The sequence below is a fragment of the Podarcis tiliguerta genome (genome assembly GCF_965153285.1).
Source record: "Podarcis tiliguerta genome assembly, chromosome: 2".
Taxonomy (NCBI): Eukaryota; Metazoa; Chordata; class Lepidosauria; order Squamata; family Lacertidae; genus Podarcis; species Podarcis tiliguerta.
In genome coordinates this window covers 102,156,553-102,171,656 of record NC_139535.1, presented here as the reverse complement: position 1 = coordinate 102,171,656, position 15,104 = coordinate 102,156,553, and the positions used below count along the sequence as shown (strand labels likewise).

The 15,104-nt window shown below is 44.9% G+C and overlaps 1 protein-coding gene across 19 annotated transcripts in view; it reads left to right on the top strand.

Moving 5' to 3' along the window:
• Positions 1 to 15,104, top strand: part of ITGA7 (integrin subunit alpha 7) — a 99,022-nt gene that overhangs the window by 21,788 nt on the left and 62,130 nt on the right. For 14 of the 19 annotated variants that reach the window (XR_014507989.1, XM_083427311.1, XM_083427320.1 and 11 more), the window contains one exon: positions 9,951 to 10,082. Coding sequence is in view for 12 of the 19 variants with exons in the window: in XM_083427311.1 (XP_083283437.1) it covers positions 9,951 to 10,082 (132 nt within the window). In the remaining 7 variants the exon portion in view is untranslated. Of the gene's footprint in view, positions 1 to 594; positions 691 to 1,765; positions 1,861 to 9,670; positions 10,083 to 15,104 lie in introns of those variants that run through there. The other 5 variants (XM_083427312.1, XM_083427315.1, XM_083427327.1 and 2 more) reach the window with 5 other exon arrangements.

The window sequence follows — 15,104 nt, the reverse complement described above, 5'->3', positions numbered from 1 at the left end:
GAATCTCCACATGTTTCTGCATATATTTTCCCTATTCCCTTTCATACTGGAGGATTACTACATATTTTCATGCACACAAATGAGATACTTTTTTCTCACAGCAATTTATATATGCTTATTTTTGTAATGTAAGTACAGTTTTCCTATGTCCACAGTGATTCTTTGAATGCGAGTCTCCAGTTTTTGCTAATGTAAAATGCCTCTAGATCACTTGGTCGGTAAGATATTTGACTTCTGTTAAACAGTGTAAAAGCATATTTAAAGAATAGCGTACTGGAATAGTGAGACGTGTAGTAACTTCTACAAAGTTATTTTTGAGAGTCTTACAAAGGCTCCTTTCATTGCCAGTGCTGCAGCATTCTCATCAATCCAAGCTATGTCCTGGGAATGTAAGTCTTTTATTTCAGTTCTCCTTTTCTTCAGATAGTTGCCATTTTGATGTATAAATTAAAATTTATCTGGCCATTCATAGAACATAGAGTCCTGTTTTGTTGAATATGGACAGTAGCTTCAAAATGGAAATATGGCATGCATATGAAAGAAACCTATCCCAGGTTATTCTGCTTTTACATGTTCTCTCCCATGCATATTAAGCCTGCACTTAGGAGAGACCATAAGAAAAAAGAAGAATATGTTTTGCTGTTTACCTTGTGATGGGCTGGAAAGATGATGATCTAAAATGAGCAATCGGTAAGGAGCTGGCTATGGTACAGGGATGAACTTAGCCGCTATTTCTAAGAGAACCAAGGAACATTATCGTAATGAAGGGTTGTTGGCAGTGCCCTGTCATCGATAACTGTAGAGGGAGGGTGAGTCAGCAAACTCTGACACAGCATCTGATTTCACAGGATTGATTAGCATGTGAATCAGCGTTAGAGCTGGATTAAAAATAATAATGCTTTGGGGCTGGATCGAGGCCACTGCCATTTGTAATGGACAAGGTGGGGAAGAACAACAGGAAAAAGATAAAAAGAACAAAGAAGTCCCAAGAATAAAGGCTGGGCATTTGGATATGATACATTGAGATCTATGTGGCTGTGATATACTGTATTTTTCGCCCTATAGGACACACTTTTCCCCCTCCAAAAATGAAGGGGAAATATGTGTGCGTCCTATGGGGTGAATGCAGGCTTCAGGAAGCTATCCCCCCAGCCCGGCAAGCTCCGGGAGTGATGGCGAAGCTGCGCGCAATTTTGCCATCGCTCTCGACCCGTTCTGGGGGCTGGGGTCGGGGGAAGCTCGGGCTTCCCCCGTCCCCAGCCCCGCAAGCTCTGAGAGCGATGGCGAGGTTGTGCAACCGCGCCTTTGCTCCCGGACCCCCAGCCCTGAGGCTAAAAACGAAGCCAGGACAGCCAGCGGGATCCATCCCGCTCCCTGTCATGGCTTCTTTGCTCTTTGGGGCTCGGGGGGGAGGAATAATTTCCCCCCTTTATTCCCCCCCCAAAGTGCGTCCTATGGGCCGGTGCGTCCTATAGGGCGAAAAATACGGTAGTACCCAGCTATAGATTCTGTGTGAGAATCTTGAGGAAATTTTCATGAACTGCACTTGGCATATACTTTACTGAGGAGATGGCCATCTTGACATCTTCATCTAACTGTTCAACATACCTCTGTAATTCTAATGTTAATCGGGTTTGTTATCATTTCCCCTGCCATTTTTCTTATTTCTTTCCACATCATCAGCTGTCTCCTCTTAACTACTTTCCCACTGCATTCAGGTGCCATTAGATTATCTTCCCCAAACCCTATTTTAATTCATCCTCAGGGCAGGGAACCCTTTTCAGTCTGAGAGCCACATTCTCTTCTGGGCAGCCTTTTGAGGGGGGTCGCATGTCAGTGGTTGGTGGGATTTACTCGCAAGTAAGTGGAGCTTACACCAAGATAAGTCTTCATAGGATTGCACTCTTACAGAAGAATAGAATACCTATTTTATGTAATAAAAAAAGTGTAGGGACAGGGTTGTACTCTTGTACCTGGACTAAGGAAAGGCCCTATGTTAATGTATTATTACCTTTGACATCTGGACTAGTGTTACAATTTATATCAAGTCATATAAGATTTATATTAAAAGGAGGAACATCTGGGGATAGGGGCTGGGGCACCTGTCACTCTTTTGATGACATAAAGTAGATATTCAATTCTTCTTACACTGTTAAGCATGTCTACTCAAAAGCAGAACTCTAATGGAACTTATTTCATTGTAAATGTATACAATTTCAGTCTCGGCCATGCACATGATGCATTGTCTAACAGCTCTTTGACAGTCTTTAACAACAGTTAGCATTGGATGCTTTAGAGTAATATATAACAGAGGCTAGAGTATAAATAGGTTAATTCCCCCAATAGCTTGATGCCTGCCCACTGGCTGTTTTAGCTAATGCCAGCCAGTGAACCCCCTTTATCAATTAATTTTGAATCCTTTGAACATTGCAGTCCCAAGGGAACAACTGAGTTCTGCAGGTTGATAAGATTATTTAGCACTTAACATTCTGGTAGGTGCTGTGCAAAGCATAAAATTGATAGGTGGTTGCCAGAATGATTTGCAGTGTAACAGAAATACCAGAAAAAGGAAGATGGGACAGAAGCCAGGAAAGTGAAACAAAGAAATTCGGATACATTACTTAAATATATGGCCACTGACTGGTGGAATCTTTTCTTGGAGGAAGAAGCTTAATGGGAACATTGTTTTAGGGTTGCTAAAAAGAAGCAGAAAAATATGGTGTGTTGTGAATGTTTGGTGTTTGTTCTGTGCGACTCCATTGATCTGAAACAATATATGCCCATTAAAGTAGGAATGAGAAAAAGCTGGCACCACTTTCCTTTCATCCATGTGTAGAAAAATAAGAGGCTAGGATGTCCTGCATCATCAGGGGTTGAATTAATTCAGTCACTGAATCTCTTCCTACTTTATGAGAATATGACAGCTTCTGGGGAAATGTATGGGCTGCTCACTTATCCAGCAGTTCTGATTTTAGCGGCAGAATTCTGTCAAGGGTGCCTGTATAAATCAAGAATGGAGAGGAAGATTTCAGGGGCTGATGGGAGTCGTAGTTCAGCAACATCTGGAGGGCCAAAGCCAGTGTGGTGTAGTGGTTAAGAGTGGTATACTTGTAATCTGGGGAACTGGGTTTGCGTCTCCGCTCCTCCACATGCAGCTGCTGGGTGGCCTTGGGCTAGTCACACTTCTCTGAAGTCTCTCAGCCCCACTCACCTCACAGAGTGTTTGTTGTGGGGGAGGAAGGGAAAGGAGAATGTTAGCCACTTTGAGACTCCTTCGGGTAGTGATAAAGTGGGAGATCAAATCCAAACTCTTCTTCTTCTTCTTTACACCTGATATTACCCCATATTAATACTGTAGTTGAGAAAAGTATTTGCTTGTAGAAAGATGAGATCTGTAGCTGGAAGAAGGAAGGAGCAGAAGAGTTGGAAATAATTTGAGAAGCTGAGCTTTGATAGAGATACATTGGATAGATCAAATAGTAGAGTTTGTGAACTGAGGGAAGGGAATGGAAACTGGGCCTGATTTTTTAGAGTCCCAGGGTCATAACAGATCAAGTTACGCCTAAAGCAACTCTAGATACAAGGGTGAATGATCCACCCACTGGTTCCCTGTTGGGGTTGGTTTAATTTTGACATGCTCTGCACCACTTTGGTGATTTTTTTAAAAAATGAAAAGTGGTATAAAAAGATAGGAAATGAATGTTCGTTTACAGTAGCGCAGTCTGCAGTGTGCTCAAGCAGATAGTTACTGTCCTATTCCAAAAATGCCTGCAGAACCAGAGGTGCAGGTGTTTATGGTGTCCTTTTCTGATCATGGGGGAAAGGTTGTCATCACAAAGATCTCTCTTGCTACAACCTTCCATGACCTGGGCTACATTTGTAGCCCAGATATTTTGACCTATAGCTCCCATCAGCCCCAGTCTGGCCATTGGTTGGGGCTGATGAGAGCTGTGATCCAAAACATCTGGGGGGCACTAGGTTGGGGAAGGCTGCTCTAGTGTTTGACTTCCCATTTATCCACTGCTTGATATTTTAATGTGCACTTTTCAATAGTTGGAAGCTATTATCTGGAATAAATAGTGAAGGTTAGTTATCCCCCCCCCCCCCCTGGAATAAGCATGCATAGGTGTGGCTCTTTGGACAATTTCGCTTTTTGCTCTGTCCTTCCTTGCATATACTTGGAAGAAGAAACCAGTGGGCTCAGCTCCCTTGGCACTCACTTGTTCTACATTATTGTTCTACATTATATGTCTTTTTAGCCCCACCTACTGCCTCTTGAAGGGACGCGGGTGGCGCTGTGGGTTAAACCACAGAGCCTAGGACTTGCCGATCAGAAGGTCAGCGGTTCGAATCCCCGCAACGGGGGTGAGCTCCCGTTGCTCAGTCCCTGCTCCTGCCAACCTAACAGTTCGAAAGCACCTCAAAGTGCGAGTAGATAAATAGGTACCGCTCCGGTGGGAAGGTAAACAGCGTTTCCGTGCGCTGCTCCGGTTCGCCAGAAGCGGCTTAGTCATGCTGGCCACATGACCTGGAAGCTGTACGCCGGTTCCCTTGGCCAATAAAGCGAGATGAGCGCCGCAACCCCAGAGTCAGCCACAACGGGACCTAACAGTCAGGGGTCCCTTTACCTTTTTACTGCCTCTTGAAAGAGGCAAGGACGGATAGCCTCCCCTAGGCTACTCAGAATTACCAAAGGAAGACTTCATGGCTGACTGCTACCCTGGCTGTCAAATTTCCTTATTATAGTTAGTTGAAAGCTGACCAGATAGTTTCACAGAAGCCAGCATGAATGGAGGATTGAGTTTTTTAAAAAGATTTTGTTAATTCCAAGAAAGGGCTCAGAAGCTTACTGAATATTCTAAACAAGGAATTCTTTTCACTTGACAAATTCTACTTCTAAGCTAGGGTTGCCATATTTCAGAAAGTGAAAGTCCAGATGCCAAAGTTGTTGAGCTTTTTAATGCAAAATTGTTGAGCTCTAAACCCTGAGGTTTTAGAGCTATTTCCCCCCAGAAATGGCTGCTTCCGATATGGGTTGTCATACATCCAGATTTTCCCGGACATTTCAGTGTTTTCCACCCGGACGCTGTTTCCGATGGCTGAATCCCAGGCACGTCCGGGAAATTGCAGACGTATGGCAACCTTGCTCAGCTGATGCTATCTCCCTGCCGCCAACTTAGTTGTTAAGGAAAAAGCTTCCCTCAGAATTAAATTTAGAGAGAGAAAGAGAGAGCGGGGTGGGGTGGGATAGTGCGAGAGTGCCTTCAACCTAATTTGGAAGTTGGCACTCACATTTCAAGGAAAATCTCCCCAGCTACCATTTCTGAAGTAACAGCATCAGGGGGAAAAAAATCTGTATCCGTTCCAAGAGGGACGTACACACTTTCTGTCATCTAGAGTTAATGCGGAGAAGTAGCATTTATATAATGCCTTTTGTTCTTTCCAAAAGGCCATTCTGAGACAGCTAGAAGGCAATCCCTTTACTCACCACCGCTGCAGTATAGTATCTTCCGATACCAAACATGGCAATTCTGCTGGGGCACAAAATATGATTTCGTAAGATGGAATGATGAGTGCATAACGAAGAACTTGGAAAAAGAGGTTGCAGTTGTGAGAGACTTTATGAGAGAGATAAGGAGGGAACCTTTCAGAATAGAAAGCTAAGGTACTTAAAGTAGTCGCCAGTTTGCTTCTCCATTTCAACACCAGTTCATTGGTGCCGGTTGAAGCAGGATGGCTTGCAGATATCCCTTGTCCACATATACATTGTAAAAAAATGCTGTCTCTCTCATGTTGTCGGCAGTGACCTGTTTTCTGTACAGTGGTACCTCGGGTTACATACGCTTCAGGTTACAGACTCCGCTAACCCAGAAATGGTGCATCAGGTTAAGAACTTTGCTTCAGGATGAGAACAGAAATCGTGCTCCTGCGGCGCAGCAGCTGCAGGAGGCCTCATTAGCTAAAGTGGTGCTTCAGGTTAAGAACAGTTTCAGGTTAAGAACAGACCTCCGGAACGAATTAAGTACTTAACCCGAGGTACCACTGTATCTGTTGTTGAGCATCCTGTAGCTTAAGCCTGCTTGTCTTTCATCTTATATACCTCCTGGTTGTATTTATTATTCTACCCGAGTAAATATGTGGGGTTTAAAAAAAAAAAAAATGGAGAAGAATGGTGTTCACCAGCCCAGCTGGGAAATGTAAGAAAAGGCAGGTATCAGTGTGCTCAGAGGAACTCAGATTCGCAGAAATACTTTGAAAACAAACAAACAATGTAAGGGACCCAACAAACAAACAAAACCCAAGTGGTCTAAAAATTCTGTGAAACATTAGTGGCTTAAAATGCAGCTAGGTAATTCTCCCCCCCCCCCCCCAATTCAGATTGCAGTTGTTTTGGGGGAAATGCATCAAAACCCAGTATTTCATAAGAGTTGGTAGGATAGATATGGATTGTGGCTAATGTGAAGTGTATTCTGTTTCCCAAACTACCGTATTTTTTGCACCATAACACTCACTTTTTTCCTCCTAAAAAGTAAGGGGAAATGTCTGTGCGTGTTATGGAGGGAATGCCTACGGGTGGCATGCCTATGGATTTTCCTTTTAAAAACTATGTGCGTGTTATGGTCGAGTGCGTGTTATAGAGCGAAAAATACGGTAACAGTGTGAGCACACCGAATGCAGAGAAAATGGATGTGTGTGCACAGCCTAAATCTAGAATGAGCTTCTGATGTGTGGTATAAAGAGTCTGCATGCCTGGATATGGCATTAGGAGTTTGAAAAATGCCCAACAGAATGACTGCAGGGGAGGTTTCATAGTCACCAAACACTCAGTCAAATACAGCTACAGCCCAACAGTTTCAGTGAACACTGCAGATCCGAAGACAGTGTTTCTTCTCCTGTGTTCCCTAACTCCAGAGTCTGTTTATAATTATCCAATCTGACCCATGACATCCTCCCAGAGAGGGTCATTTTAAAGATATTACCAAGTGGGAAGGGCATGCAAGCTGAAATCTTTTGCTTATGAGCCAAGCTGCCCAATATAGCATGGGGCATCTATTCATGGATGTGTGTGTGTGTGTGTGCGCGCAAAATGGTGAGTTGCGGGAATCGAGAAATATCCTCCCTGGGATTTTCAGAAGGAATTGGTCAGTTCCCAGATTTTGTTCAGAATAAAGCACCCAATTCCCAGCAATGATTATGCACTGCTTGTGACAGTGTAAAGCTATATCAAGAACTGAGAGGTAGCCAGCCGGGGGGGACATAAATGCAGATTTAGGGCACCAGAAAGAGTATAGAATGGGGTCCCCCTAAGTGACAGGTTCCCACTTTTTGGCTAGTAAACCTGCAAAATGAATTGTGAAAAGGACAACCCTGCTAAAATGAGAACAGGAATCTCGAGGGACTGAGGACTTCCAAGTTCCTGTGACTTGTGCTGTTCTTCTACCGCTGTGTCCTGCAAATGAGCTGGATTCCCAGGGAAGAGGGGCCTCTGCCAACGCTCCAGTGCCTCTTAAAGCTTTTGCAGCTGTTTAAAAATAGCCCCCATGTACTGGAAAATGTGATGGATGCTTTCCCTCCTGTTATGTGGCTCATGGCCGGGGTTGAATTAACAGGACTCTTGGTCTTTCTTTTTTAATACGTTTATGGGCATCTCTGGACTGAGTTGGTTTGAACTGGGGTTCACCAGGTCTGAATCCCCAGAGCTTCTCAAGTGACAGGGATCAACCCACAAACATCTGAAGCAAGTCATTCATGTGTTTGCACTGATATATGCCCAGGCTTGGGGAAATATTTCCAATTTCTCGTATCAATTTTTTAGGAGCATAGGCATTTAAGAACCTGGGGTTTTTCAAGCCCTGGGTATTCCAGTTTATGAAATAGCTGCTTTCAGTGTTTCTGGTCTCTGCTGCTTGCATTCTAAAGGGAAACTGCATAGATGGTCCCTACTCAGCCAAGGAAAATTACTCTGTGAGTGTGGCTTTCTCCCGATTGAAGTGCAGAGTGTTTGAGGACCGGGACATTCAAAGGGAAACCAAAATGCTTGTTTACAAAGCTATTGTACTACCAACCTTACTATTTGCTTGTGAAACAAGGACCACTTATAAACGCCATCTCCAGCTCCTTGAAAGATTCCATCAACGGTGTCTCTGAAAAATTTTACACATCACTTGGGGAGACAGGCGAACTAATATAAGAGTACTGGAAGAAGCAAAGATCACCAGTGTTGAAGCAATGATTCTTCAACATCAACTTCATTGGACTGGTCATGTTGTGCGGAAGCCTGATGATTGTCTTCCAAAGCAACTACTCTATTCTGAACTTAAAAATGGAAAGCGTAATGCTGGTGGACAACAAAAGAGGTCTAAAGACTGTCTCAAGGCAAATCTTTAAAAATGTAATATAAACACTGACAACTGGGAAACACTGACCTGCGAGCGCTCCAGTTGGAGAACAGCCTTTACCAAAGTTGTTGTGGGCTTTGAAGACACTCAAACTCAGGACAAAAGGGAGAAACATGCTAAGAGGAAGGCACAGTGATCAGCTCCCACCCGGAAACCAATATCCCCACTGTGGAAGGACATGTGGATTGGCCTCCACAGTCACTTACGGACTCATTGTTAAAACCATGTTTATGGAAGACAATCTTACTCCGCTACGAGTGATTGCAGCAGCAGCAGCAGCAGCAGCAGCAGCAGCAGAAGAAGAAGAAGAAGAAGAAGAAGAAGAAGACTTGAGATCCCTGCTGGGATCTTCCATGTACAAAGCATGTAAGGGAAGTTGTTTTGGGTGGCATCATCATAACAATTGCTGTCACTATTTCATTTGAAAATTGTTGTGTGGATTAATTAGGAGCTCCAGTGATGATTAGGTTTAGTGACCTGTTTTTCAATTTCATACTTAGTAATTGAATTATAATACTGTTACTGGATAAGCATAATTATATGATTGCAATGGGCAGCGGCCAATATTGAAAAAGGAATTTATCATGCTTATACCCTGCTGCAATAAATATACATTTAGCCACTGACACAGTGCAGGCTGAACGGTCTGTGGTTTGTCAGGTTAAGCTTCCTCCTCCTTTAATTTCTCACAAATACCTTGAAGGCTTGAGGCAGGTGTTAACTTTTTCCCCCAGAGAGTTGAAGGATCTAGTATGTAGACCAGATGGTTAACTGCACTTGCAAGTTTTCTTTTAACAAATCAAGGTATCGCCCTAATATGGGAATTTAGAATTTCTCTTGTGGGCTAATAAAATTGACCTTTTCCTTCTTAAAAAAACAAACAAACACAAACTTGTTTGAGCATAAAAACAAATGTGGGAGAAAAAGAAATGGTGTTTGTTTGTGTGTCTGTGTGCCATGGGAAGTGATGCTTCTTTAAAATCACTTTCAGCTGTCTTAAGAACAGTTATTGTCTTCATCACTCTAAAGTATTTAATACTTGTTAAGAAGAGGAAGTTGCAATATCGGATGAGAAGTGGGCCCTGGAAGGTGGGGAAGCTCTCTTTCTTTCTTTTCCTGGCCAAAGTTTTCCTCATAATAACCCCTGGACCTGCGGTTTTCGGATTCCCCACACCTGCTTTTTCTTTCCCCGCTTTCCTCTCCATCATGTCCAGTAATGGATTGTAGGAAGGGGGCGTGTTTGCTGTTTGAAAGCTGTGCTCCTCCTAGCTGCAATACAGAATGGAAGAGAGAGAGAGGAGGGAGGGAGAGAGGGAGACGGGAGCAGGAAGGGATGTGAGGCAAGGTTGCCTGAGGATTTTTACAACCTCGAGCTGCCTAGGCAGGCAGGCAGCAAAAAGAGCAGGCGTGTGACAGGAGCCGGGCAACTGTCTCTAAAGCCATGGGAGGGAGGCGGCCGGGAATAGTTGCAGTGGCATTCCCCAACCATTGTGCCTGCAGTGAGCCACCAAGCATGTCTGGGACACTCTACTTTTGTCTCTTCTGCCTCAGCCTCCACCTCCTAGGGAGTTCAGCCTTCAATCTGGATGTCACCGAAACCATCCTCAAGTATGGAGAAAACGGCAGCTTCTTTGGCTTCTCAGTGGCATTGCACCAGCAGCTCAGACCACAGCCTGTCAGCTGGTGAGTTCCGTGCCGTGCATGACGGTGCCTTATTCTGATTTTTCTCTCTCTCTCTCTCTCCATACGGCAAGTCTGAAAGGTGAGTGTGGGGATTTGCGCGTGCACACACAAGGAAGATGAGGCACTGAAGTCTCTCCCGAGCCATCAAACTTGCCAGGTGGTCTTCTGAATTTGGCGCGTCGGTTTTAAGCACCGAAACTCTGTATGTGGGTGTGAATTAAATAATCTCTGCTTGGTTCTCAGACTATTAGAATTAAAAAGTATGTCCATTGTGTCTTCCGCTTTGGGACTGAAATATGTGAATTGTGTGGTCTGTAATGTTTCCTTTGCTGCTGCTGAGTTATTTACAAGGTGTTCTTTCCCTGCCCTGTGCTTTGGTTGTAGTTAGGATTTGTGGAAGGTGCTGATGTTGGGGAAAATTGTTTCTTCTGCCCCTGGAGTGGGTGGTGGTGTTTTTTTAAAAAGAAAGCATAAATTCCATTCTTATTATGCTTTTATAGTACATTGTTTGCAGGGTGAAAATGTGGACACACACAGACCCTCATTACATTCTCCGCTGCCCAACCCTAAATATTTATAATATTTCTTTAGAGGGAAGGGAATCTTTGACCTGCAGCATTAGTTGCCAGACTTTGTATTACTGTGTTGCTAACTATTGTCTTGACAAACCTTTTCCCTACAGCCTCCCCACCCCCCACTGAACACACCCCTCTGAATTTCACTAATGAACCAGCTGGCATATTTTGAAATGTTTTGTTTGTCCATGTGTGTGAGCTGTTTTCTGGAATGCACCCTGATTTTTTTTTTCCTGCTGCTGCTACTGCATCCTGGCGGAGATATGAAAGGTCAAATTCTGATCAGTTTCCAAAGATGAATGCAGACTCATTCAGTGATTCTGCAGCTTGATCATTGCTGAATGTGGTTCTCCGTTTTCCAGGGATGAAATTCACAGCCAGCCACTGATTGCCACAAGGCTAGGGATGGATTCTGATCGTAGTAGCATCTTAATTTTCTCTAGGGTAAATGCAAGATCACTATACTGAACTGAAGCTTGTGGAGCTTCACAGGCATTCCTGCTTCCCCGCCTTCCGCCGCCATGCCTTGTAGTATATGGGAGTCGCATAATTTCGAACGGACAGAAAGCTGGCCATGTGGCGAATGGTCAGGCGAGGAAAACCAGGGTGTGGACATATTAACCTCTCATCAGTGTGGTTTTGCAAGTGCATTAGGAAGGCTTGGCTGGCAGCATCACTATGAGGCCTGTGGTCCCAAAAGACCGGGGTGAGATTATCTGCCTTTAATCTGGAGGAGTGGGGGAATTCTGGTGGCTTGCTTTTAAGTGTTTGATTTCTCCTGTGTTTTGCTGCGATGGCGATGCTGTAATCTAGGAGTGGTCTGCCCTCTAGCCCTGCCCTGAGGGTACCACGCAGCATGAAGCTCCTAATTGCTCTGAATGTGCTCCTAAAACCCTGTTCTTCAATAGGCAGCCTATAGCCCACAACAGACCTCCTTAGCCGCTTTGGCAGATCCTTTGCCTGTCTGCGTCTTCCATTCACCCTGAATACTATACCTTTTCCTGTTGCTCAGAGCCCAGCTACCTTGTTTTCATAGGATAATTGTGATTGTATAGTATCTTAAAGAAACATTGCACCCAGGACTGTGGCACCAGCAACAACAGCAATTGCCTAGGTCTCGGTCCCAGGTCAGCATCTGGGCTGGCTAATCCCACAATTTGAGTAACGTTCTCTTAAGGTTAGCTTCCTCTGTAAACTCCTATAGTTGATTTTGGAGCCACTCAAAGCCAGGGCCAGTCCAATACCTTTTGCCACCTGAGATGAAGGATGAGATGGCGCACCACCCCCAACACACACAACTTCAAGCACAGAAGCAAACTGGATGAACCGTTGAATATTACTTCACATTGGTGATGGTACAGTGTCTACTTAAGAATGGCTGGCTCGTTTTGTTTTTCATTGCTTGGAGCCTCTCTTCAATACACGATCCTGGGCTGCAGAGAAAGAAGTTAGTTCTTGAACACCTTGTTTCAAGCCCTTCTTGTTTCATGAATCCATTCATTTGCCTTAAACTTCAGTTCTCCATCTGTAAAATATCAGGATCATGAAAGCAAACCAAGTGCAGACTGCAGAGGGCTCAGCAGACTAAAGTGCATCATAAATGATTGTTCATTATCAAAGTAATATTTATTTACCTGGAGCTCAGAGAGGCTTATATAGGTCTCCCAGATAACTTCCCATCCAGGCAGCTCATGCGACCAAATTTTTGGGCCCTCCAGACAACCTGTTTATTTGCTTGCACAAAGCTTATGTGTGCGTTATAATATATCTAGTCTTTATTGGGCAAGTTCTGATTTATTTGCAGGGTGGTTAAATGGCAATGAGCCTTCACCCTGATTTTCTTGTGGGGCCTTTGCATGCCTCTATGCCATAATCATTTGCTTACCCCACACTTTTCAATGCATTTCCCTGTCACTTTCCTTCCTGCAGAAAATCCTTTTTTCTCTCCAAAGAAGCTCTTTGATTCACTTTGAATGTACAACCCTAAAGTTCCTGTGTACTTTTGAATTTCTCCTCCAAAATGTCATTATTCTGGAGGCATCCCTACTTAACTTCAGCTGTAGAACATTATACAGCCTTCAGACTGTAGCACCAACAGTGTGGTAGAAGACCGGAAAGGATATGATTATTTTCTAGCAGGGAGAATGGTACTTGAGCCCTGGTTCTCAAAGACTATGTCTGCAGTTGAGGACTTGTGTGTATCCAGTGTGTATGGGATTTATCAGTCTCCTGCCATCCTTGCTATGATTCACACCTCCCATTTTTCCATCTACACTGCGGACAGAGCCAAGTGCAACCAGCAGCAATGTTGACGTTGAGTTCTCCTGTGCCATGTTCATGCTTAAATGGGAACATACCATGGGGATTCTGTTTCTCTTGCAGGAGCACAGAGACTCTGCAAGTGCAGCCCTAATTAAATTACGAGCTTATAGAATTCCACTGGCCACACTTGCTATGGCATGTCCTCCCTGAAACAACCAAGCCCAGAAAGCATAACAATCCTTAGCCGCCTTCTCACAGCTGAGACTTCCACATTCCTGAGGCTCTCCAAGCACCTTGGAAGCACAACAGACCAGGGACCAACCCCAGCCCTCCTCTTGAGCTTGAAGGCTTGGGGAGGGGAGTGTTATTCCAGCAGTTGTACTGTGCTTCACAGGTGCTCAGAGGGCTTCAGCACAACTGTAGGGATTTCCCCCCATCTTTTCACCAGCTCCACGGTTGAGAGAAGGGCTGGGGCTTATTCTGTGTAACACAGCTGCAGGAATAGTCTCCCAGGCCCCACCCCTCTGCTTCAAATTTGAGAGGAGGACTCAACTCCCCATCATAGCTGTCAACCGTCCCTTATTTGGCGGGAAAGTCCCTTATCCCAGCACCGTCTTCCACTGCTGTCCCTTATTGATGATGTCCCTTAAATTTCCCGGGTTTCAAAGGAAGCAGCTCCTCTCCCTCCCTCCCTGCCGGCCAGGGAGGAGGGAGGCTCCAACTGTGTTGCTTGGCTGCGTTGCTCACCCAATAAGGAGTCTAAGAATGACTGGGGGGTGGAGCTTGCATGCCTTGTGCCGATCAAATCGGCCGCGTTGCCTGGGGACTTGCCTTTGCTCAGCGCTTCCCAGCAGAGAGGTGACGGTGGTTTCCCTTGCTGCATCCCCTTTGCTGGGTTGCTGCACTGTGGGAACCACCGCTTGAGGCTTCGTTTGGCTTCTGGCTAGGCTTTCTGCCTTTGGCTTGGAGGGGCTCAGAAGCCGAACATACCTGTGTTCTGAAAATCCCTTATTTTGGCTGCTGGTCCCTTATTTTCAAATTTAAAAGTTGACAGCTATGCTTCTCATGTACTGGTGCTGTACTTCTGTGACGCTCATAGAAATTTGCCGGCGGAGCATGAGAGAAACAAGTACCAACCCTTCTGCTACACTTGGGTTTGGAGTTGGTGTGGATTCCCTCTGACCTCAAGCTGACATTGATGAGTTCAGTGTGAAATCAGAGACCAGGCCCTGCCTGCTCCCTGGTACCTACAAAGGTTTGCTTGGCTATGAGTTATGAACAGGGCTGATATAGCCTTGATCGCCACTCTCTAGACAAGGGATGAGCAACCTCAGCCCAAACACAACCCTCAGAGTCTCTCTGTCGGGCCCTTGGAACTCTTTCCCAGACCATGCCTTTTACCCATCCTTAACTCCACATCGGTCCTTCTTTACACACTCCTCAAGAGCTTTAACTTGGCCGGAAAGTGACTTTGAGCTTCAGTGATACTTCTCGCATGACTGTACATGTATGTGTGTGCAGGTACTCCACCCAAGTCCCTAAGATGGTTGGATGGTGTCTTGTATGCCTCCTCCTGGCAACTCCTTCAGCCAAGCTGGTGCCAAACGTATTGCTCTGTTTTCCTTTGGACCACATCAGCAAGGCCGAGGGGGGGGGGTTGCCATCTGGGCAGCCCAGGACCTCCATCCAGGCTTGCACCCCAGGGAGGTCACTTTGGCACTGCTAATACAGTGGTTTGACTTCATCTCTGAAGGCACACTTCACTGTTTCTCGAGACAAATGGATGTCAACGACAATGTACAAAATCAATTACAGCGTGATATAACGTTAAACTATGGACTCTTGCAACTGGAAAACATTGCTTTTCATTAGAATGGAAAGTACAGCCAAACTTTAAAAAACCATATCTTGATTAATATTTGGTAGAATTGCAAGAAGCCAGACAAAATTGCTTAGGGGGCCAGTTCCGGCTCACACACCATCCATCATTGCAGTCTAAGAAGATCCCTAAGGGAGACAAGGGCAGTTTCTAGGGAAGTTATGAGCTCCTCCTTGGCTCCCTATCCATCTCAATTTTTGTTAAAGCCAGTGAACCAACCCACTCTGCATCCCACCCCCACATAATCTGTGCATCGCAAGCGAGTTATTGATTGTGCTTGAGGCCAATGAACAGCCTCCTATTCTT